We start from the raw sequence: 26509 nt of genomic DNA, 5'->3' as shown, positions 1-26509 counted from the left end.
CAGGCCCTGAGTCCAAGGCCCAGGACTGGCCAAAAAAAAAAAAAGAAACTTGTATAAAGAGAAAATGTTAATTATACTCCACAACATATAAAACATCTGGCTAAGCTAGTCAATACATAAAGGATTAATATCCACGATCTATAAAGAGCTCAAAAAATTAAACAGCAAAAGAACAACTCAGTTCTTATTCTCAGAAGACAAAGTACAAATGCTAGTATGTGAAGAAATGTTCATCATTCTTAGTCATAAAAGAAATGCAAATCAAAACCACATAAAGATTCCATCTTACCCCAAGGTGACAACCATTAAGAAAACAAACAGGGCTGGGAATATGGCCTAGTGGCAAGAATTCTTGCCTTGTATACATGAAGCCCTAGGTTCATTCCTCAGCACCACATATATAGAAAAGGCCAGAAGGGGCACTGTGGCTCAAGTGGTAGAGTGCTAGCCTTGAGCAAAAAGAAGCCAGGGACAGTGCTCAGGCTCTGAGTCCAAGGCCCAGGACTGGCAAAACAACAACAACAAAAAAAAACTATGGGACTGTTCATGGAAATGAGGAAAATAAGGGGGAAAGATAGGGCATATGTGTATGAAGATGATATAGGAATGGTAGCTCACGCCTATAATCCTAGCTACTCAGAAGGCTCAGAGCTGAGGATTATGGTTCAAAGCCAGCCCAAACAGGAAAGTCCATGGGACTTTAATCTCTAATTAACCACCAGAAAAACAGTGGCACTATGGCTCAAAGTGGCTCAAAGCTAGGCTTGAGCAAAAAACCTCAGGGACCATGCCCAGGCCCCTGGGTTCAAGTCCCACAACCAACAACAAATCTCGGGGTTGGGAATGTGGCTTAGTGGTAGAGTGCTTGCCTAGCATCCATGAAGCCCTGGGTTCAATTCCTCAGTACCACATAAACAGGAAAAGCCAAAAGTGGTGCTGTGCCTCAAGTGCTAGCCTTGAGCATAGAGAAGCTCAGGGATGGAGCCCAGGCCCTGAATTCAAGCCCCAGGACTGGCTGGGGGAAAAAAAATCATCTGCCTATAGTTTTCAGTGTTGTCCTTCTAACTTCCACAGAAGGACCTAGGGAAAGGGGAGGATATGGGGGTGGGTTAAGTACTTTAACCAGGAGGATCTTGACTTTTGAGCTTATCCTACCAGTATTGACCTTCTCTGAAATAATTCATTAAAGTTTCTTGAATAAAATAATCATAATCATGATTTAAAGTGCTGATCTGTTGTCATTATCTTTTAAGGTGCTGATGTATTCCATGATGCTTCTTGCAGAGGCTAGGCGAACTGCTTTGCTACTGTATTATTACAAAACTATCCTGGTCAAGTAGACATCCTTCAGAAAAACAGAGCTATAAAGGACACTCAGAAGCTGATAACCAGCATTTCTGTAAAAACAAACTTTGGTCTAACCAAGATCCATTACTTTTCCAATGAAAAAAAAACAATCCTTGACATAAATAAGGCTTACTTAAACAGATTATACTCTTATGTAATATTCACATGTAAAAGCCAAATAATCAATTTCTTAAAAATCATTAATAGTAAATAAGAAAAAAATAAATCATTAATAGTTTCATTCTAGAAAATAATTGGGGGCTGGGAACATGGCCTAGTGGTAAAGTGCTTGCCTTGCATACACGAAGCCCTGGGTTTGATTCCTCAGCACCACGTATATAGAAAAAAGTGGTGCTGTGGCTCAAGTGGCAGAGTGCTAACCTTGAGCAAAAAGAAGCCAGGGACAGTGATCAGGCCCTGAGTCCAAGCCCCAGGACTGGCAAAAAAATTAAAAAATAATAATTGGTCCCTAAAATCTTAGGTACATGATATGATAAATTGAGTCCTTATTTAAATCAATACAATTTTTATGTGAAAATGACAGCTACTTAATCTGTGGTAAAGGTGAGAGCTGATTTATGGAGACTGTTTACCGCTTGTTAGAAGCAATTATTAGAAAGCCTTGTTTGTGAGAAGGCCAGTAGAAGCATTGGTGCTTCTGGGCTAGGTGGAATTTGCTGATATTCATACTGATGTATGTAATATGCAGGCAGAAGTTAATAGCATCAAAACAGAGCACAGAATAAAGTGCACTAGAGTATATCCATGTAAGTACTACTTAAGTAAAGCTCAAATTGGCCATCTTACTTACTGGTCTTAAAAACTAAGAATCAGTTTATAATTCTGCCAAATGTTAGCATCACTCTGATAATATATTGCATGTGGTACCTGCCTTGCTAAGATACATTTAGTTAATAGCAATGAAGGAATGGTCATGTTGAGAACAATGAAAGTTACCAGCCAGTTCTAAAACTTTGCCATCAAGTATATCTTGAAAAAGTCTCAAAATTAATTATCCTAAAATAAAGTATTCATCTATGAAAAAAATTAAATAACATAATCATTGTAGCCTACAAATTGATATCAAGAAAAATCATTGATTAAACAAGAGAAAATAATGGTATTTTTATCAACCTGTCAGGTGTGGTGGTACACACCTGTATTCCCAGCTGTTAGGAAGCTGAGAAAAGAGGATCATGAGTTTTAGGCCAGCCTGGACTACCTAGTGAGATGTGTCAACAACAAAAAAAATCATTAGGTGGTATGGCATGGCATTAAAAGATAATAGTATAGGGCTGGGAATATGGCCTAGTGGCAAGAGCGCTTGCCTCATATACATGAAGCCCTGGGTTCAATTCCCCAGCACCACATATATAGAAAAGGCCAGAAGTGGCGCTGTGGCTCAAGTGTCAGAGTGCTAGCCTTGAGCAAAAAGAAGCCAGAGAGAGTGCTCAGGCCAGGACTGGCAAAAAGGAAAAAAAGATAATAGTGTAATATTTTGAGTTTTTACATCTCAAACCAATTACATTAAGCTTCACTGTGGTAATTTGCAGAGATTATGAGTGAAGTTCATTTCTTCTGATCTTTTTTCTAGGTCTTAGTCTTGAACCAAGGACTCACATATGCTAGGCAAGTGTTCAATCACTGAGCTACATCCCCAGACTTGATATTTAAGTTTATCTTAGAACTACAATAATACTTCTCTAACTTAGCTATAATTTTGTGATGCTTTTTAATACACATAGGGGAGGAGTTTAATTCTGTATCCAAAAAGAAAAGTTTATTTTGAAAAATATAAACAAGCAAAAATGTTCAAAGCATTTGAGAATAATTTTTCAAATGATTTTATATATTTTTAAATTTACATATAAATAGCTCTAACATAAATTTATCAACAGGAACTACAGGGACATTGCTAGCACTATGTGAATAATTCTAAGATACATTTTGGGTGGTAAGGGAGCTGGTCTTGGACTTGAAATTGGTCCTTGAACTCCAGGCCTGGGCACTGTTCCTGAGCTCCTTTTGCTCAAGGCTAGCGCTCTACCAGTTGAGCCACACAACTCTACTTCTGGTTTTTTCTGTAATTTAATTGGAGATGAAAGTCTCATGGACTTTCCTGCCTGGGGTGGTTTCAAACTTCAATCCTCAGATCTCAGCCTCCTGAGTTGGTAGGATTACAGGCAACTAAGACACATATTTTTGAAGGTGACTAAACTTCTCTTCTTTTATACTTTATAATTTTGATTGGCTTTATTTTGTTGTTGTTGATCCTGGGGCTTGAACTCAGGGCCTGGGTGCTGCCCACGAACTTCTTTGTGATCAAGATTAGTGTTCTACCACTTGAACTACAGTGCTTCCATTTTTTTCTGAGTGATTTATTGGAGATAAGAGTCTCATAGGGCTGGGAATATGGCCTAGTGTCAAGAGTGCTTGCCTCGTATACATGAAGCCCAGGGTTCGATTCCCCAGCACCACATATATAGAAAATGGCCAGAAGTGGCGCTGTGGCTCAAGAAGCAGAGTGCTAGCCTGGAGCAAAAAGAAGCCAGGGACAGTGCTCAGGCCCTGAGTCCAAGACCCAGGACTGGCCAAAAAAAAAAAAAAAAAAGTCTCATAAACTTTTCTACCCAGGCTGGCGTTGACCCAAAATCCTCAGATCTCATCCTCCTGAGTAGCTAAGATTACAGGTGTGAGCCACCAGGGCCTGGCTTTGATTGTTTTTTAAAAAAATTTTTTATCCGCATGAGCCACCAGTACCCAGATCTGACTGGCTAAGTATTTTAAATTGTTATTATAAAAGCGATATACAAAGGATTGCAGCTACATAATGATTGGCTAAGTTTTTAATCGGTACAGACTAGTGAGGTCTGACTTTAAAATCTTGCCCATTTCAGGACACACACAGACAGTTGAAAATTATAATCTGTCCAAACATCAGATCTACCACGTCAAGCTTTCTGATCTTAGGTTTTTCCTTTGTAAGTCAGAGATGTTATCTATTTTATCTATTTCACTGACTAGGAAAGAAAATATATGAGCACTTTTTGTAATATATCATTATATAAAAGTGTTAAATATTGGGCTGGGGATATGGCCTAGTGGCAAGAGTGCCTGCCTCATATACATGAGGCCCTGGGTTCGATTCCCCAGCACCACATATACAGAAAATGGCCAGAAGTGGCGCTGTGGCTCAAGCGGCAGAGTGCTAGCCTTGAGCAAAAAGAAGCCAGGGACAGTGCTCAGGTCCTGAGTCCAAGCCCCAGGACTGGCAAAAAAACAACAAAAAAAAAAACAAGGGCTGGACATGGCAATACACATCTATAATCCCGCTACTCAGGAGCTGGAGATTGGAAGGATCACACATGAAGACTAGCCTGGGCAAAAGTCGGCAAGACTCTTATCTCAAAAACAAGCTGGGCACCAGTGGCTCACGCCTGTAATCCTAGCTACTCAGGAGGCTGAGATCTGAGGATCACAGTTCAAAGCCAGCCCAGGCAGGAAAGTCTGTAAGAAGACTCTTATCTCCACTTAGAAAATTGGAAGTGGTGCTGTGACTCAAGTGGTGGAGTGCTAGCCTTGAGCTGAAGAGCTCAGGGGCAGTGCCAGGCCCAGAGTTCAAGCTCACAACCAACAACAAAAAAACCAAGATTGATGCTGGGTGCTGGTGGTTCATGCCTATAATCCGCTACTTGGAAGGCTGAGATCTAAGGTTCAAAGCCAGCCCAGGCAGAAAAGTCCATAAAACTCTATCTCCACTTCACTACCAAAAAGCCACAGTGGAGGTATGACTCAGATGGTAGAGCACCATTTGTGACAAAGAAAACTGAGTAAGCATATGAGGCTCCTCCATGTTCAAAGCCTGGTACCACCACTACCTACCAAGGACAATAAAAATGAGCCGGATACAGTGGTAAATGCTTGTAGTCCCATCTATGTGGGAGGGCTATAGTAGGAGGATGGTAGTTTGAGGCCTACCCCAGACAAAAAGTTTAGGGCCTATCTGAAAACATAAAGCAAAAAGGACTGGAGGAATGGCTCAAGTGGTAGAGTGCCTGCCTAGCCAGTGTGAGCCTTGACAAATCCTACTACCAAAACCAAAACCAAAACAAAGGAAAAAACCTTCAAAGCAAGCTAAAAAGTAATGTCAGTATGTAATCTTTGGTCAGTCTCTAGTTGTTTTTGTTTTCTGTTTTATTTTGTTTCTTAATTTAAAGACAAAAAAAGTCAAATGTTTCAAATATGAAACATTTTGGTGTTCTGCCACAATCCTAAACCACTCAGGAGACTGGAATAATGGTAAGTTGTTTCAGATCTGAAATTAGTAGAAAGATTTAGTCAGGCAGATGGTTATGAGACCCTTAACTGTACTTTTACTTCATTCCTTGTGAAATTTAATATTGATAAGGTTGTCTGTGTGTGTGTGTGTGTGTGTGTGTGTGTGTATGTTTAAAAAATCTTAAAACTGTCTTATATAAAGTTTGGTTGTGATAAATTTATTTAAAATATTTTTTTGAAAAAAGTTTGCTAAATAGATTTTCCAACATTAAAAGAAAAAAAGGTATCTAGAATAACATAAGAGGACAGTTATTCATCCATCATGCCAACTCAAGCCAGGTCTTTCTTTCCAGTGCAGCAACATGTTTTAGGGAACAAAGTTCAGAATGAATACAATGGCCTGTTCAGAAAGCATGCAAGTTATACCAGGGTGTTTCTTTAAGTCAGTAGGATAAATATGTTAACTAGATTCCAGCCATGGAAAGAGAGAATTATAGGAAGTCAATGCAGATTGCAGACATGCCAGCTCTGGTAGTTCATAATACAGCTACCTAATATTTGGTTTAATTTCCTTTTCTTCTTCCTCTTCACTATCATCAACCTGTTGGATGACCAGATCAGCAGACCCATCCTCTACAATTTCCACATAGGATCTATTCTCCTCTTCATTCAAGTGCCACCGGGAATCCTTATCTCCATCTGATGGGGACATAAGATGTTGCTCAGCTTCCAGGTCAATGGGGAGGCTGTCTATGCCAACTTCAGCAAGACACTCATTACACAGTCTGTAGCGCCTGGTTCCTTCCTGTACCACTTGCCCTGTTAGGTCAGTCACATGGCGTTTGCATTTTCTGCAGATTAGTTTGCATGCCTGGTGAATCTGTGTAGAGATTTAAATAATGATAAATGATTTTTAAAAGCATGTCAGTTTGATACTTTAGGTTATAAATCCATAAATTAAGATGTTCAAAGCCATGCATTCAACTCAAAATGAATAATTAATAATAAGTAATAATAAGTTTTAGTGGCAAATTGATGTCACAGAAATACTAGATATCAGCTTTCTGCAAGTAATAGCTAGAGTGCTTTTATTATTAATATTGAGTAATTTTGTGAGTGTGAATATGCCAGTACTGGAGCTTGAACTCAGAGCCTTGAGCTCTTGCTTGGATTTTTGCTCAAGGCTGGTGCTCTACCACTTGACCCACACTTCCACTCTGGCTTGTTGCTGGTTAATTGGAGATAAGAGCCTCATGGACTTTTCTGCCTAGGCTGGATTTGAACCTCAGTCCTCAGATCTCAGCCTCCTGAGTACTTAGAATTACAAGTATGAGCCACCAACGCCCGGCCATAATTAATCATTTTATACACTCTAATATTTTGCTACCACAGGTAATAAAGGGATACCTTCTCAGGATAATTATTGCAGAGATTTAGTAAGTGTTATCTAAAGACTATATATATTTTAATTTGGGGAGAACAAAAAGACAGTCTTCTTTCATGTATTAATTTTTTGTTACTTAGCTAAAGAAAATATTGACTTAAATATGAATTTATCACTATTTTGAATAAAAGGAGCCAGCAGAAGGAGAATCACATTAAGAACTGGAAGGCTGAGTCTGCTAGGGTATTGTCATTATCTTTGTTATAACATGCAACTTAGAGCAAGTACTACTAAATGTAATGCTGCTTTTAGGGTGAAGGTCAAAATATGTAACTAGTGTGACACAGGCCCCACCCAGATAGACAGGAAAACTGTCTGAATGGATACTGATCATAAATAACCAGGTGGTTCTTTCGCCTATCTGCCTGCTTCCTTATTACTAATGGAATGTTGTGGTTAAAAAAGTTAGGCTGGGAATATGGCCTAGTGGTAAAGTGCTTGCTTCACATACATGAAGCCCTGGGTTCAATTCCTCAGCACCACATAGATAGAAAAATCCGGAAGTGGTGCTGTGGTTCAAGTGGTAGAGTGCTAGCCTTGAGCAAAAAGAAGCCAGGGACAGTGTTCAGGCCCTGTGTTCAAGCCCCAGGACTGGCAAAAAATAAAAGAAAAAAGAAGTTGTAACCCGTGAATGATTCTCTATCATCATTATTACCATTAGTGATAAGCAGTTCTAATGACACCTGTTAACGTAGTAAATTATGGGCTATAATTTTAAAATTACGAGAGTTTAATTGCATAGTGTTAGATTAATGTTTATGGAATATGTACTTAGATAAAGTTAGAGTAGCATAGAAATAGACCACCAAATATAGGGGGGGAAAAAAGCAAGGCAGGCACCAGTAGCTTACACTTGTTATCCTATCTACTCAGGGGCTGAGATCTGAGGATTGTAGTTCAAAGCCAGCCTGGGCAGAAAAGACCTGGTGAGACTTTATCCCTAATTAACCACTCAAAAACTGGAAGTGGCTGCTGTGGCTCAAGTGGCCTTGAGTGCAAAGAGGCTCAGGGACAGTGCCCAGGCCCTGAGTTCAAGTCCCACAACTGACAAAAAAAAAAAAGACTAGGAATGTGGCTTAGTGGTAGAGTGCTTACCTAGCATGCAGGAAGCCCTGGGTTCAATTCTTCACTACCACATAAGCAGAAAAAAAGCCAGAAATGGGGCTGTGGATCAAGTGGTAGAGCACTAGCCTTGTGCACAGATTGGCTCAGGAACAGTGCCCAGGCCCAGAATTCAAGCCCCAGGACCGAAAAGAAAAAGAAAGAAAGAAAGCGAGCAAGAGAGAGAAAGAAAGAGAGAGAGAGAGAAGGAAGGAAGAAAGGAAGGAAGGGAGGAAGGAAGGAAGGAAATGCAGGGGGTTAGGAATGTGGCTTAGTGGTAGAGTATGTGCCTAGCATGCATGAAACCCTGGATTTGATTCCTCAGCACCACATAAACAGAAGAAGCCAGAAGTGGTGCTGTGGCTCAAGTAGTAGAGTTGCTAGCCTTGAGCAAAAGAAACTCAGGGACAGTGCCCAGGCCCTGAGTTCAAGCCCCAGAACTGGCAAAGAAAGAAAAAAAAGAAAGGAAGGAAGGAAGGAAGGAAGAAAGGAAGGAACAAAGAAAGAAAGAAAGAAAGAAAGAAAGAAAGAAAGAAAGAAAGAAAGAAAGAAAGAAAGAAGGAAAGAAAGAAAGAAAGAAAGAAAGAAAGAAAGGAAAGAGAAAAAGAAAATGGCAAGGGGAAGAAGCAAGAGTTAATGATGTCACAAGGAAGGAAGGAAGGAAGGAAGGAAGGAAGGAAGGAAGGAAGGAAGGAAGGAAGGAAGGAAGGAAGGAAGGAAGGAAGGAAAGAAAAGAAAAAGAAAATGCAGGGGGAAGAAGCAAGAGTTAATGATGTCACGTGGAAGCAAGCAAATTTAGACCTAGGATTTTTTTTTTAATTGATTCAGAATCTTCAATAGTCTAGTTTTATGGGAGCAAGAAGATATGTGCATGGGGGGAATTATGTTTCATTAAAAGTATAGCATAATGGGACTGGAGGTGTGGCTGAGGAGGTAGACTTTCTAGCAAGTCTAAGGCTCTGAGTTCAAACCCCAGTACTGCCCCAAAGCCTCCTCAAACCAAAACTGTACATAAAGGATTTAACAGTGATGGAAATACATGGTCCTGGACTAGACTCTGCCTTGAACAGACCAGCTATGAAAGGTATTTGGTGAGGACTATGATATAAATTGAAATTCAACTTGGTACTAGATAAAATTTTATTGAGATAGAAAAGCACAGACTGATCCCGTAAGATACCAGGTTATAAAACAACATGTATAGTATAATCTCATTTTGGTTAAAAAGCACATATATATGCAAAGAAGAAATTTTGGAAGAAAATACATAATAGGAATGTTAATAATAGTAACATCTCAGTGGTAAGAATATAGTGTTTGTATTTTATATTTACTTCTGTTTGCTTTTATTTTTCTAAGGTCAAGGGCTTGGACTCAGGCCCTTGCACTTGCTTGGGTGGTACAGTACTGCTGAGAAATGCCTTCAGTGCCATTTTCTTATTTTTTTTTATAATATATTTATTGCTTTCATACTATTAACGTTTTGTAAAAATTTTTTGCAGTCCTGGAGATGAACCCAGGGTCTTTCACATGCTAGGCAGCTTTGTCACTGAGTTATACCCCTGGCCCTTGGGTTTTTTGAGACAGCATCTTGCTTTGGAAGCTCAGACTGTCCTTGAACTAACTATGTAGCATAGGCTGGGCCTGAATATACAATTCTTCTGCTTTTGTCTCCCAAGTGCCAGGATTGTAGGTCTGCACTTAAAAAGAATCTAGCCTCCTGAAGTTAATAAAGGAAGAGATTCTGCCTTTTTTTTTTTTACTTGATCAGTCACATAGTAGTAGATACACTCTATATATTTAAGACCAGAGGATTTCAGTTCAGATCTAGCCTAGGCATGAAAGTCTGTGAAACTCTTATCAATAATTAAGTACCAAAAAAGCCAGAAGTGGAGCCTGTGACTCAAGTGATAGAGCAATAACCTTGAGGGGAAAAAAAAAAAAAAGCTCAGGTGCAGCACCCAGGCCTTGAGTTCAAGCCCCAGGACCAGCACGAAAAACAAAAGTTTCCCACTGGGCGCTGGTGGCTCAGGCCTGTAATGCTAGCTACTCAAGAGGCTGAGATCTGAGGATCACAATTCAAAGCCAGCCGGGGCAGGAAAGTCCCTGAGTTTCTTATCTCCAATTAACCACCAGGAAACCAGAAGTAGAGCTATGGCTCAAAGTGCTAGCCTTGAGCTGAAGAGCTCAGGGACAGCACTCAGGCCCAGAGTTCAAGCCCCATGACCGAAAAGAAAAAAGAAAAAGAAATTTCTCTCTGTAAATTAGATTTTCCTAGAGCAGATAATTGCACATATTTCTCGAGAAGTAAAATGATGGAAAATCATATACATACTGTTCGGAAATGGCTACTTAGATGGTCTAGTCTGCTAAACCTTTTTCCACAAGCTTGACATGGGTAGGGCCTCTCTCCTGTGTGACAGCGCAGGTGGCGCTTGAGGTCCGCTTTCCGCTTCACCACATGTGTACAGTATGGGCACTTGAATCGCATCCTGGGGAGATCATCTGTCATGAGACAGTGTGAATAAGTCACTGGAGACAAGTCTATTAACCTAAGGAATCTAAAAGAAACTGGAAAGGTTAAGATAAAAAGATAAAATTTATGAAGACTAGATTGTCAATGTAATTCTATGTATAGAACTGTAACTGCAATATCTATGTTATTTATAAATCCTAGCTAAATTTATCTTTATCTTTTTATTTAACACAGTAGATTTTAAATGCTATTAAGATTTTAAAGGTCAAAATGGATTTTGTTGGGCTGGGAACATGTGGCACAGTGGTAGAGTGCTTGCATACCATGCATTCGATTCCTCAGCACCACATAAACAGAAAAAGCCAGAAGTGGTGCTGTAGCTCAAGTGGTAGAGTGCTAGTCTTGAGCAAAAGGAAGCCAGGGACAGTGCTCAGGCCCTGAGTTCAAGCCCTAGGACTTACAGAAACACACACACACATACACACACACACACACACACACACACTATAGATAGATAGATAGATAGGTAGATAGAGAGAGAGAGAGAGAGAGAGAGAGAAAGAGAGAGAGAGAGTTGGGTAGTGGTGGCTCACACCTGTAAGCCTCATTACTCAGGAGGCTGAGATGTGAGAATCATCTCTCAAAGGCAGCCTGGGCAGGAAATTCCATGAGATTCTTATCTCCAATTAACTACACAAAAACCTGCAATTGGAGCTATGACCCAAGTGGTACAAAAAACACTCAGGGACAGTGCCCAGGCCCTGAGTTCAAGCCCCGTAACTGACACACACAAACACATATTGACATGTCTCATGTTGTACATAGGGTCACTGAAGAATTACAGTGGTCACGTTATGGGCTGTTCACTGGGGTTTGCTTTGTTTTTTCCAGTTCTGGGGCATGGACTCAGGGCCTGAGCACTGTCCTTGGCTTTTTTCTGCTCAAGGCTAGCATCCTACCTCTTGGTGCTCACAGCACCACTTCTGGTTTTTGAGTGGGGGTATTACGGGGATTTTTCTTCCCGGGCCAGTTTTCAGCTGCAATCCTCAGATCTCAGTCTCCTGAGTAGCTGGGATGATAGATATGAGCCACCAGAACCTGGCTAAGAAATGTACTCTTTACCTGACTTATATAACTTTAGCCCTTCTGTATATCACCTAATAACAACAAAAAATTTTTAGGATGGGCTGGGGATATAGCCTAGTGGCAAGAGTGCCTGCCTCGGATACACAAGGCCCTAGGTTCGATTCCCCAGCACCACATATACAGAAAACGGCCAGAAGCGGCGCTGTGGCTCAAGTGGCAGAGTGCTAGCCTTGAGCAAAAAGAAGCCAGGGACAGTGCTCAGGCCCTGAGTCCAAGGCCCAGGACTGGCAAAAAAAAAAAAAAAATTTAGGAAGGGCACAATCATCCAAATCCATATACACTTCCAAAGAAAAACTGTGGTGTCACGTATGATTTATCATGCAGGAACTCATTTGATAGGATCCCTCTTTTTATTTCCTTTTTCTTTCTTTCTTTTTTTTTTTGCCAGTCCTGGGCCTTGGACTCAGGGCCTGAGCACTGTCCCTGGCCTCTTTTTGCTCAAGGCTAGCACTCTGCCACTTGAGCCACAGCGCCGCTTCTGGCCATTTTCTATCTATGTGGTGCTGAGGAATCAAACCCAGGGCTTCATGTATATGAGGTAAGCACTCTTGCCACTGGGCCATATTCCCAGCCCCCTCTTTTTATTTTCTTATAAGAATAAGTAAGTGTGTGTTGCTGTTACTACATCCTTGGGCAAAAAGGTCATATACAAGATTTCATTGTGGGGCTGGGAATATGGCCTAGTGGCAAGAGTGCTTGCTTCATACACATGAAGCCCTGGGTTTGATTCCTCAGCACCACATAGATAGAAAATGGCCAGAAGTGGCGCTGTGGCTCAAGTGGCAGAGTGCTAGCCTTGAGCAAAAAGAAGCCAGGGACAGTGCTCAGGCCCTGAGTTCAAGGCCCAAGACTGGCAAAAAAAAAAAGAAAAAGATTTTGTTATATTTTCTCTGAGTGTTGAAGATTCCTCGATGTTAATCCAGCCTATTTCCTCTTTGCCTCATTAACTTTTGTTTATGTTTTTTTTTGGTCAGTGCTAGGGCTTGAACTCAGGGCCTGGGTGCTATCCCTGAGCCTCTGTGCTCAAGGCTAGCATTCTAACACTTGAGCCACAGTGCCACTTCTGGCTTTTTCTAAGTAGATTATTGGAGATAATGAGAGTCTCATGGACTTTTCTGCCTGGACTGGCTTTGAAACATGATCTTCAGATCTCAGCCTCCTGAGTAGCTAGGATTACAGGCGTGAGCCACCAGCACCCAGCTTCAACTCACTAACTTTAAGTAAAGTTAGAATTTGGCTATGGTGCACTTGGTATAAACAAACCCCCCTGCCCCCACCAACAAATCCCAATAAGACTAAATCATAAATTCCCACGAGAAAACAGTGGGCTCACTGAACTTTTCTCAAAGGGGAGTGGTAAAGGAGATGGGCCTGATTGGAGTTCAGTGTCTACATAGATGGAACAATACAAAGAAACCCCTTTGCTTAATAAAACTAATATATGCTAAGAAAAAAGAATCAAAAGCTTGTCTAAGAACTTGAACAACCCGGCTCCCATAGGGATTTTTTTATTGATTACCTTAAAATATGTATGGATTATAACTTTATGCTTATTTGAATGTCTGATTTTTTAATTGGAATTCAGATGAAATTATGTCTTAATAAAATGTCTCCCTATTTTTTTTTTCTCAAAAAAGAAAGAAAGAACAGGCTGGGAATATGGCCTACTGGCAAGAGAGCCTGCCTCGTATACATGAAGCCCTGGGTTCAATTCCCCAGTACCACATATATGGAAAACAGCCAGAAGTGGCACTGTGGCTCAAGTGGCAGAGTGCTAGCCTTGAGCAAAAGGAAGCCAGGGACAGTGCTCAGGCCCTGAGTCCAAGGCCCAGGACTGGCAAAAAAAAAAAAAAGAAAGAAAGAAAGAAAGAACAGGGGCTGGGAATATGGCCTAGTGGCAAGAGTGCTTGCCGCCTATACATGAAGCCCTGGGTTCGATTCCCCAGTACCACATAACCAGAAAAAGACCGAAGTGGCGCTGTGGCTCAAGAGGTAGAGTGCTAGCCTTGAGGGGAAAAACAGTAAGTTCAACTGCTCACAGCACCTAAAATTAAAGATATGTTGAGATAGGATTGCTTCCATGGGAATTTGGAACCTGGGTGGGGACTGTGCTCTCAGTACCTGGAAAACTCCGGGATGTGGCCTCACATCCTTGGCTATATGGATAGGCAACAGGAGCCGAGTTCACTTCAGCATCAACTTGTGCTTGTTCTTCAGTCTGGGAAACCTGGCTGGGGGAATCGGATATCCGTGCTTCCCTTTTACTTGACTTATAATGAGCAACTTCAGAAGGCTGAGTTAATCTCAAGTGTTTGGTCTTTTTAATGGAATCTTTCCTTTGGTCATACTTAGCCAAAGGTTGTTGAGCATTCCTTTGGGAGACTGAATGGTAATTATATTTATTCCATGGCTTTCCACTTATACTTGTTCCTAGGTCAGGGCTGATGTGAGAACGTGGAGAACTGCTTTCTTCTTGCCAGCTGCCACTATAAAAAGAGGAACGATCTATGCCATTTGAATTGGCATCTTTATCTGAGAGACTGAAGTAACGATCTTTTTCTTTCTCACTAATGTCCAAGGAAGACTTAATAAAAGTCTTACATACACTAATGACATCGGTCATCTGAAGGAAGCTAGCAGCAGACATCACTTCAATGACATTTTGTCCAGTAAGAGAGAGTTTGCCAGAATAGACAAAGTCCAGGATAACTGTGAAAGTGTCAGGAGAGAATGCTTGAAAGGTAGCTGTGGTTGGCTGACATGTCTCCTTTGAATTCTGAGAAAGAAGCATTTTAAAGTAGCCGCTACTTGCGAACAACACATTGCGATGTGCTTTGAAGACCTTTCCTTCAACCAGAATACTGCAATCACAAAACACATCTTGCCTGCGCTGCTCGTTGAGTTGCTGCAGGAGGTGAGCCTGGTGAGAGGAGATCTCCATTCTGCAGGGAGACAAGGCGGGTTATCACAGGAAAGAACAACCCTGTCTAGGGTGTCATAAGGAGAGCTAGAGGCAAGCCTCTTTCTCTTACCAAAACCACTTTCCTTCTTGAGGAGATAGTCCCCAAGGCAGAGAAGATAGTAGGTTTCAAGCTATCATTTAATACTCTATTACTACTTGCTAGATTTGTGGAAATTATTAATCAACTCTGTATTTTGAGCCTAGATTCTTCTGTATACTTTTCAAACTACAGGGAGAACAAGGCATTAAAGCAATAGTCATATCAACTGCAATGGTAAGTGCTACACTTGAGGAAGGTTTTTTGTGTTTTGTTTTTGTTTTTTGCTGGTCCTGGGACTTGAGCTCTGGGCCTGGGAACGGTCCCTAGGCTCTTTTCACTCCTAAGTATCTAGGATTATAGGCTTGAACCATCAGCACCTGTTGAGGAAAGTGTTTTTTAAGTATCAATCCTAGCTACTCAGGAGGTTGAGATCTGAGGATCATTGTTTGAAGCCAGCCTGATCAGGAAAGTGTGTGAAACTCTTTTTTTTGCCCGTGCTGGGGCTTGAACTCAGGACCTAGGCACTATCCCTGAGCTTTTTTTGCTCAAGGCTAGCACTCTACCACTTGAGCCACAGCATCTCTTCTGGCTTTTTCTGTTTATGTGGTACTGAGGGATCAAACCCAGAGAGCTTCACGCATACTAAACAAGCACTCTACCACCAAGCCACATCCCAGCCTGTGAAACTTTTATCTCCAATAAATTACCAAGAAATCCAGAAGTGGAGCTATGGCTCAAGTGATAAGAGTGCTAGGCTTGAGCAAAAGAAGCTCAGGGACAGCACCCAGACCCTGAGCTCAAGCACCAAGACTGGCAAATGAATGAACAAATGAATGAATGCTAAAGAAGTAGGCTTGGATTGCATGGGGAAGGGGAGGGAATACATGATTTAAGTTGAGATCTCAAAGTAGAGGTATGGCTCAAGTGATAGAGTGTCAATCTTGAATGGAAAAACAAAAGCAAAGCGTGAATAAGAAGTCCTGAGTTCAAGGCCCAGTACTGACAAAATAAGATAAAATAAGCTTAGGTCTCAAAAGTGATCAAGAGGGGCTGGGAATATGGCCTAGTGGCAAGAGTGCTTGCCTCGTATACATGAAGCCCTGGGTTCAATTCCCCAGCACCACATATATAGAAAATAGCCAGAAGTGGCACTGTGGCTCAAGCCAGGGACAGTGCTCAGGCCCTGAGTCCAAGGTCCAGGACTGGCAAAAAAAAAAAAAAAAAGGGATCAAGAGCCAGGGCTGGTAGCTCACACCTGTAATCTTAGCTACTCTGGAGGCTGAGATCTGAGGATCATTGGTAGTGGTTCAAAGAGACCCGGGGCAGGAAACCAGAAAACCAGAAGTGGAGCTGTGGTTCAGCGCAGGCCTTGAGCAAAAATAGCTCAGGGACAGTGCCCAGGCCCTGAGTTCAAGCCCTATCAGGAATTATCTGTCCTACAGTAAAGAGAAAGATTTTACTTGCAACAAAGTGATGGTCTAGAAAATGTAGACCTCTTGGCAAATACTCTCTGGAGACATTGGATAAAATGTAACACAAACTTGTTAAATGTATGGCCCAGCTTACAAAAAAGAACAGGAAATTTCAAGACACTAGCAGAGAGGAGGGAGTAGAGCATACCTGCAAGGGCCAGTTATGATTCATTAGGTTTCTACTAGTGAAAAATTCACATCTATAAGAGGTGGGAAGTTTAGTGAAATAGGACTAGTAAAAATCTGCCCCTAAGGGGAGAAAAAGATAACGAAAGTTTGTTTTTTGTAAAAAAAAAAAAAAAAAAAGTGAAAAAGAAAAAGTCCCTGGATAAGATGTTTAAGCTTGTGCCTTTCCCTACTTAATCCCTGAAAAATTAACACAAACTTCAGTGTTGGGCTGAATGGTGCCCCTGGAGCACCGTTAAGTTTGTTAAAAAGGAATGAATGCTTTCAGCTGAGCATGGGTGGCTCATGCCTGTAATCCTAGCTACTTACAAGGCTGAGATCTGAGGATGCAGTTCAAAGCCAAACCAGTCAGGAAAGTCTGTAAGATTCTTATCTCTAATTAACCACTAGAAAACTGGAAGTGGCGCTGTGGCTCAAGTGGTAGAGTGCTAGCCTTGAGCAAAAAGAAGCCAGGGACAGTGCCCAGGCCCTGAGTCCAAGCCCCAGGACTTGCAAAAAAAAAAAAAAGGCTGTTTTGTTTTGTTTTTCATAGTCATAAAGAGCTTATTTAACAAAAAGAAAGTAAAGGCCACTCAGGAGAGTGAGCAGCAGGTCCTAGAAACAAGTTGTCCAGAAGCTGTATTTTTACTGAAGAAACAAGAGCTGGAAAGAACCAAGCTACTGGCAGGTGAACAATTCTCTCATTTTTTGTTGTGACTCTTAGCCTGGTTACTTACAACCAGTGATGAAGAAGGAATGAACAGAAGTAACTCATATGGGAAAGAAATCCATGGGCTACCATGGTTCATTGTCTACAGAAGGCTAAATATAAGGAGCTCTAAGGCCCTTTTTTGTGGTAACAGGGCTTAAACTGAGATAAATACTTGGTAGGCTGATGTTCTATCTAAGTCACACCCTCAGATCTCTTTGCTTAGTTATTCTTCAGATAAAGTCATACTTTTTGTCTGGGGTGGTCTTAGACAATGAGACAATGATCTTCCTATCTATGCCTCTTAAATAGCTGGGGGTTTTAGATATGAACCTCCAAGTTTGGCTAGTTTGTTGAAAGAGAGTTAGTTCTCAACAACTTTCTTTCCCAGGCTGAACATAAACATTCATCCTCTTATCTAACTCCTAAGATGCTGGGATTATAGGCACAAGCCACTATGCCCTAACAATGTCCTTTACACCTAGGTGTCCAATGGCATCACTCATAGAAATTGTGAAGTCCAGAGGAAGAAGTGGATTTGGAAGAAAAGCAATGGCCTGTGTTTCATGTAGCTTACAGTGAATGGGCAATTGGTAGAGATAGCCAAAAGGCCACTGGAAATGCTGATCTGACATACAGCTAAAGATAGCAGCTTAGGAGATATGTGCAGGTAGCAATTAAGCTGTTAACAGGAAGGAAGGAAGAGGCTGAGATGATAACCTGAGGGGGGTGTCACCCATAGTGGGGGAGCAGGCTAGGGAAGAGAAGAAAGTGTAATGGAGAACAAGGGGAATTAGCAGAGCCTTATGACATCTGAGCCAGAGCAGAAGTTTCTAGAAAGGAGCAGTGAAAGATTAAAGGTCAGAGGGCACAACCAACAGTGTGCACTGTTTCATCTGATGTCACACAGCAGTAGTCAGCAAGGTGCATTACTGCTACCATTTATAGAAAATAGGACTTAAACAGCGACTCCAAGGCATCAGAACCCTGGCACTAATTTTAGCACTAATTTAGTTATATGTCCACCAGTAACTGGCCCTTTCTAGGCTTAATTTCCTAGTTGGCAAATTGAAATGGTTGATAGAGATTATATCAAGTTCTTAGTTATATGAGTCTTTGTTTAGGATAGAAGGGAAATAATACATATGCAAGAGAGGCACTGAATTAAAAATCTTAGCCAACATGGGGCTGGGAATGTGGCTTAGTGGTAGAGTGCTTGCCTAGCATGCATGAAGCCCTGGTTATGATTCCTCAGGACCACATAAACAGAAAAGGCTGGAAGTGGTGCTGTGGCTCAAGTGGTAGAGTACTAGCCTTGAGCAAAAGAAGCTTAGGAACAGTGCCCAGGACCTGAGTTCAAGCCCTAGGACTAGCAAAAAACAAACAAAAAAAAGTAGCCAACATGAAGAAGGATATGCTATAGTTCTGTAAGAGATTAATCAAAATTATATGTTTTATTTATTTTTTTTGTGCCAATCCTGGGACTTGAACTCAAGGCCTGCACACTGTCCCTGAGCTTTTTTGCTCAAGGACAGTACTCTATCACTTGAGCTATAGCTCCACTAGTTTTTTTTGTTGTTGTTTTGTTTTGTTTTAATGTTTAATTGGAGATAAGAGTCTCATAAGAGTTTCCTGCCTGGGCTGGATTCAAATCACAATCCTCAGATCACAGCATTCTGAGTAGCTTAAATTACAGGTGTGAGCCATTGGTGCTTGGCAAATAGGATGTCTTAAAGAATTAACAATAAGTGAACAGGGCAAAGTGGCTAAGAATTTCAGAATGTTTAACACTCTGTACAGTGAATTTTTATTTACTTTTTTTGTTTGTTTCTAGTCCTGGGGCTTGAACTCAGGGCTTGGGCACTGTCCTTGACCTCTTTTTGCTCAAGGCTAGAGCTCTACCACTTGAGCCACAGCACCACTTCTGGACTTTTCTATGTATGTGGTGCTGAGGAATCGAACCCAGGGCTTCATGTTATGGTAGGCAAGCACTCTAACACTAGGCTAAACTCCTGGACTTCAATAAATCGCTTCTCATATATAAAATGTAAAAGTGCAATTCTTTTTCTTATGTACATATTTAAATGAATTATAATATCAAGAATTAAATTTTTTTCATACCTGGACTGACAGTAGGGAGCTCATTGGCAGAACTTATACTTAGCATGCTCCAACCCTGGCTTTAGTCCAGCACCAAAAAAAACCCCCCAAAAAACAAAAAGTCCCACTTTTTTCATACCTGGAAATTTATGGATGCTGCTCTTGAAACCCTGCTAAATCAGCTGGAGTGAAAAACGTACAATTCTAAGTCAAACACAACCCACGCAATAAGGATTGTCCTGTAGAGAGAAAAAAAAATGGCTGCTTCAGTGCATTTTTGTAATATAACAGGCATATCTGCTGAAGTACATTTTTTTTTGCCAGTACTGGGCTTTGGACTCAGGGCCTGAGCACTGTCCCTGGCTTCTTCTTGCTCAAGGCTAGCTAAGCACTCTGCCACTTGAGTCACAGCACCACTTCTGGCCATTTTCTATATACACGGTGCTGAGGAATCGAACCCAGGACTTCATGTATACGAGGCAAGCACTCTTGCCACTAGGCCATATCCCCAGCCCTAAAGTACATATTTAATCAGGAGTAGTAATGTATAATGCAATCCCAGCACTTGGGAGGCTGAGAGTTCTAGGCCAGCTTGGGTAACATAGTAAGATCCTATTTCAAAACACCTAAATAAAAAAGTAAATATATGTTTACTAAATAAGTGGCATGGGGAGGAGAGCTGCTGGCTCCTGCCTATAATTCTAGCACCTCAGGAGGCTGAGACCTGAAGACCACAGCTCAAAGCTTGGGGTGGGGGAAGAGTCCATAGGACTCTTATCTCCAATTAACTGCCAGAAAACAGAAAGTGGCTCTAAGTGGCAGAGCACTAGCCTCCAGCAAAAAGAGCACAGAGACGTAGCACCCAAGCTGTGATTCCCACGCTATAGATAAAGAAACCAAGGCAAAGATTGCACGAGGAGCAAGGAAACAAAGATTATAGGCAGGCTGAGCCCAAAGCCAGCATGGCAAATTCTTATACTCCTTTGCCCACCAATAACACATGCAAGCACAGTGACAGCCATGCTGAATAAATAAATTTTAGGTATTGTTGATATACCTGAAAGAAACCTGAGACCATATGGAGGAAAGGAACTGGTGTGAAGAGCAAGGATGTGGAAGACCTATTTAAAGGCTTAAGGCAGTTGTTAAAATATGCTCAACAGTGAACGACTAGACATTTGGAAATGTATGAGGCCCTGGATTTGATCCCTAGCATATACACCCCCGCCCCCCCCCCAAAAAAAAAAAACAGAAGGTGGGCTGGGGATATAGCCTAGTGGCAAGAGTGCCTGCCTGGGATACACGAGGCCCTAGGTTCGATTCCCCAGCACCACATATACAGAAAACGGCCAGAAGTGGCGCTGTGGCTCAAGAGGCAGAGTGCTAGCCTTGAGCGGGAAGAAGCCAGGGACAGTGCTCAGGCCCTGAGTCCAAGGCCCAGGACTGGCAAAAAAAAAAAAAAAAAAAAAAAAAAAACAGAAGGTGAGAATTTCACTAAGACCTTTCAATGGCAGTAAAAGACAGGAAGGAGAAAAAAAAGAAAACTAACTTTTTTTTTTTTTTTTTTTTTTGCCAGTCCTGGGCCTTGGACTCAGGGCCTGAGCACTGTCTCTGGCTTCATTTTGCTCAAGGCTAGCACTCTGCCACTTGAGCCACAGCACCACTTCTGGCTTTTTCTAAATATGTAGTGCTGGGGAATTGAACCCAGGGTTTCATGTATGTGAGGCAAGCACTTTACCACTAAGCCATATTCCCAGCCCAAATCCTAACTTTTTGAAGAGCACCGAAATTGTTCTACCTGTAACACTGATTCTACAGGACATATGATAATTACTAGTGCTTTTTAAATTCCTTTTTTTTTTTTTTTTTTTTTTGCTGGTCCTGGGGCTTGGGCTCAGAGCCTGAGCACTGTCTCTGGGTTCTTTTTGCTCAATGCTAGCATTCTACCTCTTGTTTGTTTGCCAGTCCTGGGGCTTGGACTCAGGGCCTGAGCACTGTCCCAGGCTTCTTTTTGCTCAAGGCTAGCCCTCTACCACTTGAGCCACAGCTCTACTCCTGGCCTTTTCTGTTTATGTGGTGCTGAGGAATAAAACCCATGACTTTGTACAAGCTAGGCAAGCACTCTACCACTAAGCCACATTCCCCACCCCTCTTTTATTTTCTTTTTTTGGTAGTATTAGTGGTTAAATTCAAGGCCTTATGTTTGCTAGAAGGCATTCTTACCACTTGAGGAATAAGCCCAGTCCTTTTTCTTTTTAATTATTTTGGGGACAGGGTCTCACCTTTTTTACTTGGCCAGCCTATACTACCGGTCCTCCTAATGTTTCTTGTGTAGCTGGGATCATAAGCACACACTGCAACATGCCGGGGATGGGGTGGGGGTTGTCTTAGTAACTTTTTGCTTGGGCTAGCCTTGAACTACAATACTGCTGATCTTTGTTATTTGCGCAGCTGGGATTATAGCAATAAGCCACCATGTGCAGCCCAACTACTAGAACATCAAGGGTTTTTTTGTTTTGTTTTGCCTTTGTTTCTTGGTCAGTTGTGGGGATTGAGCCACCAGTGCCCACCTGAGAGTTTAATTTTTATGAAAAATTAAGTCATAAAAATGGGTGATACATTTCAAATTTTCTTAGTTAAACTAATTCATTTGAGACATCCAAAAGTCAAATGGATCACACCTTTAATCCTAGCTACTTAGGAGGCTGAGACCTGAGGATCACTGTTCAAAGCCAGCCTAAGCAGAATAGTCCATGACACTCTTATCTCCAATAAAGTACTCAGAAAAAGCCAGAAGTGGTGCTGTGGCCCAAATGGTAGACTGCTAGCTAGCTTTGGGCACAAAGAGGCTCAGGGACAGAGTCTAGGACCTGAGTTCAAACCACAGGACTGGTAAAACAACACTAACAACAAAAGTCAAATGGAAATTTTATAATAGTCCTAAGAATATTACAGAATTCAAGATTTCCACTAAGTTCAATGATCTTTAAAAAGGTGGTTGGAAGTGGGGCTGGGAATATGGCCTAGTGATAGTGTGCTTGCCTCTACCATGAAGCCCTGGGTTCGATTCCCCAGCACCACATATATAGAAAAGGTCAGAAGGGGAGCTGTGGCTCAATGGGTAGAGTGCTAGCCTTGAGCAAAAAGAAGCCAGGGACAGTGCTCAGGCCCTGAGTCCCAAGCCCCAGCATTGGCCAAAAAAAAAAAAAAAAAAAAAACCCACAAAAAAAGCAGTGGTTGGAAAAGACAATTACGTATTCTAGGAACCTTTAAGTTTGAAGGTCTTTAAAACGGGAAAAAAATGACATATTCCTCTTAGACTGAAGGTGACAAGTATAAGATGAATTAAGGTTGGATCTAAAAGACTGCCTCTTTTAAGATATATGGCATTAAACTAGAACACAGTGTGTCCCATTAGGATCACTAAAATGAATCTTGTTAATAACCTCCTTAGCAAAAGGTGGCTGAGTGTTGCTGGCTTATACTGTAACCTAGCTACTCGAGACTAATATCTTGGGCTGGGAATATGGCCTAGTGGCAAGAGAGCTTGCCTCGTATATGTATACATGAAGCCTTGGTTTCGATTCCCTAGCACCACATATATAGAAAATGGCCAGAAGTGGCGCTGTGGCTCAAGTGGCAGAGTGCTAGCCTTGAGCAAAAGGAAGCCTGGGACAGTGCTCTGGCCCTGAGTTCAAGGCCCAGGACTGGCAAAAAAAAAAAAAGAAAAGAAAGAAAAAAGAGAGAGATTAATATCTGAGGAACATGGTTCAAAGCCAGCTTGGGCAGAGAAATCCAGAAGCTCCTTTCTCCAATTAGCCAATAAAGAGCAAAGAGCAGAGATGTGGCTCAAGTGGTAGAGCATCAGTCTTGAGGGGGGAAAAAAAAGACAAAATAACAAGTCCCAGTACTAGTACATGTAACATGCATGCATGCACATTCTCTCTCTCTCTCTCTCTCTCACACACACACACACACACACACATACACACACACAAAATCCTTGAATCTGAGCTTACGGCAGACTCTAGTGGAAAAACACCTGCCTCACAAATACAAAGCTCTGAGTTCAAACCCCCAGAACCACACATATACACACAAGTCCTTGTGCCCTGAATTCAGCTAACTGGAATGGTGTGTCCTTTGAACATTGAAAACCTCCAGTTTGAACATAGATGTCCTCCCTAAAAGTGATGTTGAAACCATCCTCTAGCCTTTCAGTTATCAGGCCATAGACCCCTGCCTTCCTGTATGGATTAACACACCTCTTCCACCTCTTCTGCTAGCAAGATGGCAGTAGTCACTTGCTTTAGAGAATGGAGCAGGGAGGTACCCTCTTGGAAGCACAGAACCGCTTCTACCTGACACTGCAGGCAACTTGATCTTGCACTTTCCAGCATCCATCACTGTGAGAAATAAACACCCCTTCTTTATAAATTGCCAGCTCTTGCCTAGCAAGTGTGAATTCCTGAGTTCAATCCCCATACCACTGAAATAAACTAATGAATTTTTTAAAAAGTAAGTTACCAACTATTGGGTCTTTGTTACACACAGCAGAACAAATGGACTAAGACAGGAAAGGCTGAGAATTCAGTATCAAATCCTTAATTAAGTATCAAATGCTTAAGAGAATGAAAACATATTTGGAAGTCTCATGGAGAAGATGGCATTTGAGGGTACCGTATTTCAGGCAAATAGAAGACCAAGTGCAAAGGCCCTCCGGTGGGGCCAGTAAGGTGCTGGGAGAACATTAAGGAGGGGTGGGAATGGTCAGAAACCCTACAGCAGGACACGGTGAGATTCATTCCTGGAGACTATTTCTGTAGCCTGAGTTTCTGGCGTGGTATGTGGGGAGCCATTGAAGCAACACACCTTTCAGCTTTGAGTGGAGAAGTTAACACAAACTTCTTTAGGAGCATCAAAAAACTGATGTTAGCGCGTGCGGATGGCTCCTGCCTGTAATCCTAGCTACTCAGGAGTCTGAGATCTGAGGATGGTGGTTGAAGCCAGCCCCGAGACTCTTATCTCCAATCAACCACCAGAAAACCAGAAGTGATGGTGCTGTAGCACAAAAATGGTAGTGCACGAGCCTTGAGTGAAAAAAGGCTAAGGGACACCACTCGGGCCCTGAGTTCAAGTCCCAGTACCAGCACGTGCACGTGAGCTAAGAAAAGGACTGACATATAGTCACCTATAATTATGTCATTGAAAGAATTAAACCTATTAGAAATAGGAAAAAATAAGATGGGGGGGTGGATAGGGCATAAACTGAAGGTTTGGGAGCTTTGTAGACATGACGTGGGTTCAGCTCCTGGCTTAGCAGGCACGTGTTTCCTTGGGCAAGCAGAAGATGCAACAACCTGATCAGGTAGCCAGTTTTGGTTCCCCTGGTTCTCCCCACCCCTTCCAGTCCTGGGGCTTGAACTCAGGGCCTGGGCGCTGTCCCCAGCTTCCTTTGCTCAAGGCAGCGCTCTACCGCTTGAGCCCCAGGGCCACGTCCGGCGTTTTCGCTTTCAGTGGTGCTGAGGAATCGAACCTGGGGCTTCACGGGCGCGCGGCAAGCGCTCTCCCGCTGAGCCACATGCCCAGCCCGGGTAGGCGTGCGGCGTGGAGTCCGGTGGGAAGTTCCACACCGCCGAACGCGCTCTGCCCAGTGAAGTTCCGCGAGTAGAACCCTCTCTCCGGAGCCCGGGTGACGCGTGCGGGCGGGCGGGCGCGCGCGGAGCCCGCCAGGTGCCAGCCCCATTCCAATCACGTCTGCACGCACGTGGATCATGGCTCCCAGGAGCCAGCCGGGCAGGATGGGCGCCTCTGGTCGGGAAAGGCTGCTCGCGGACCGGGCAGGCTCCGTCCGGGCGGCGCGGGGCGTCCTGTAGTCGGGGCTCAGGGCTCGGCCGCCGCCATCTGCGCTCGGTCCCGAGCCCACGGCTGGCGCACCGAAGATGCTAACACTGAGGACGGAGGACGCCCAGGGGCGCCCGGGCTCCCGCCCCGCCCCGCCCCGCCAGCCCCGCGCCCGGCCCGGCCCGGACCTTCCCGAGTCCTGGCACCCGACGGCTCCGGACACGCCCGGCTCCATCTCCCGCGGGCTCCCAGCCGCCGCCCCGACGCTGCGGCGGCGCCTTCCCGCCTTTCCCCGGGCCCGGCCGGGCCGGGTGGCGGCGGCGGCGGCGGCTGAGGCGACTCGCGATGGGCGATGGGCGGTGGGCGATGGGCGGTGGGCGGGCGGCGACGGTCCGGCCATTGTCCCGCAGCCCCAGCCGGGCGCGCAGAAGGGCCGCGGACGGGCTCGGGATGGAGTCGGTGCCCGGTGCCCGCCGCCGCCCGCCGCCCTTCCCGAGTCTCCTCGGCCGCCGCCGCCCGCGCCTTTGTGAGCGTCGCCAGCCCTCGGTGCCGGAGCCGAAGGAGCCGCCGCCCGCCGCCCTTCGCGAGTCTCCTCAGCCGCGGCCGCGCTGCGCCCCACGGCTGCAAATGGCGCCCGCTCGCCTCAGCGCCTCCGGCCGCTCCGGGCCCGACAAGCCCACGGGCGGCGCGCCCGGGGCCGTCTCCCCACGCCGCGAACGCGAACGTCGCTAACAGACCGGGCCCGGGCCGACAGCCCCGGGCAGCCCCGACGCCCCGCCGCCCGCCGCCCTCCGCCCGGGCTCGCCCCGCCACTCACCGCCGGCCCCGGCGCCCCGGCCGGCCGCGCGCGCTGCCGGAGGGAAGATTCCCGGTTCCCGGCGCCGGGGAAAGACGCCCCCACTTCCACCACACACTTGCGAAGCCGAGGCTCGGCGCCCTAAAACAAGTAGCCCCAACGGGAGAGAAACAAAAGGTATTTGCTGACGTGGGCGTTGGGCAGAAACGCCCGAGGGCCGGGGACACAATTAAAGGGGCAACGCACAGATTCCCGGCACCAACCAGCGGCTGCGCCCACTCCTCCGACCCCAGCCCACACCCCGCGGCGCCCTCCGCAGGCACCGCGGCGCCCGGATTCCGCCCCTCCCTCCCTCCCAGCCCGGGGCTGCCCGGCATTACTGGGTTTAGGGTTGGTGTGTGTGTGAGTGAGTGTGTGTTTCCCCCGTCAATTTAACGTTGTACTTCACGTAAGGGAAAGGCGCCTCCGGCGGGCAGAAGGGCTGGATTTCTAGGGTGTGGGGAAATGGGTTTAGGAAAGGGGGAAGGACTTAGGCGTGCCCACAATTACTGTAGCAACTGCGGGCGACACTGTTGTGCGAGTACAGGTGACTTTGTACTCAAGTGTTTAAGAGGTCTCCGCGGGATTCC

The 26509-nt window shown here is 44.0% G+C and overlaps 1 protein-coding gene across 4 annotated transcripts; it reads right to left on the bottom strand.

Annotated features, from left to right (window-relative positions):
* Positions 1-5799: 5799 nt before the first annotated feature.
* Zbtb8a (zinc finger and BTB domain containing 8A) lies at positions 5800-26261 on the bottom strand. Of its 4 annotated transcripts, none has more exons than XM_048350779.1 (5): positions 25902-26016; positions 19380-19479; positions 13914-14734; positions 10506-10675; positions 5800-6505 (listed from the first exon to the last, which is right to left on the bottom strand). In XM_048350779.1, the coding sequence occupies exons 3-5, from the start codon at positions 14731-14733 to the stop codon at positions 6173-6175; spliced, it is 1323 nt and encodes a 440-aa protein (XP_048206736.1). In that variant the 5' UTR covers position 14734; positions 19380-19479; positions 25902-26016; the 3' UTR covers positions 5800-6172. The 4 variants fall into 4 exon arrangements, with proteins under 4 accessions (XP_048206736.1, XP_048206735.1, XP_048206734.1 ...); XM_048350778.1 differs by lacking the exon at positions 25902-26016 and adding an exon at positions 24113-24269; XM_048350777.1 differs by lacking the exon at positions 19380-19479 and having other exon boundaries at positions 25902-26261.
* Between the last annotated feature and the right edge of the window lie 248 nt (positions 26262-26509).

Source organism: Perognathus longimembris, chromosome 7 (genome assembly GCF_023159225.1).
Source record: "Perognathus longimembris pacificus isolate PPM17 chromosome 7, ASM2315922v1, whole genome shotgun sequence".
Classification (NCBI taxonomy): Eukaryota; Metazoa; Chordata; class Mammalia; order Rodentia; family Heteromyidae; genus Perognathus; species Perognathus longimembris.
The sequence above is the reverse complement of the archived record's forward strand: the minus strand, read 5'-3'. Positions and strand labels throughout refer to the sequence as shown.

Bases quoted from the DNA above. Each gene is read 5' to 3' on its own strand.
- Zbtb8a (XM_048350777.1), bottom strand. From the start codon at position 26,257: ATGCCGGGCAGCCCCGGGCTGGGAGGGAGGGAGGGGCGGAATCCGGGC. The intron at 10,676-13,913 runs GTACTGAGAGCA...GTCTCATGACAG, and splicing joins CACATCCCGGAGTTTTCCAG to ATGATCTCCCCAGGATGCGA. The intron at 6,506-10,505 runs GTATGTATATGA...ATCTCTACACAG, and splicing joins TAAGTAGCCATTTCCGAACA to ATTCACCAGGCATGCAAACT.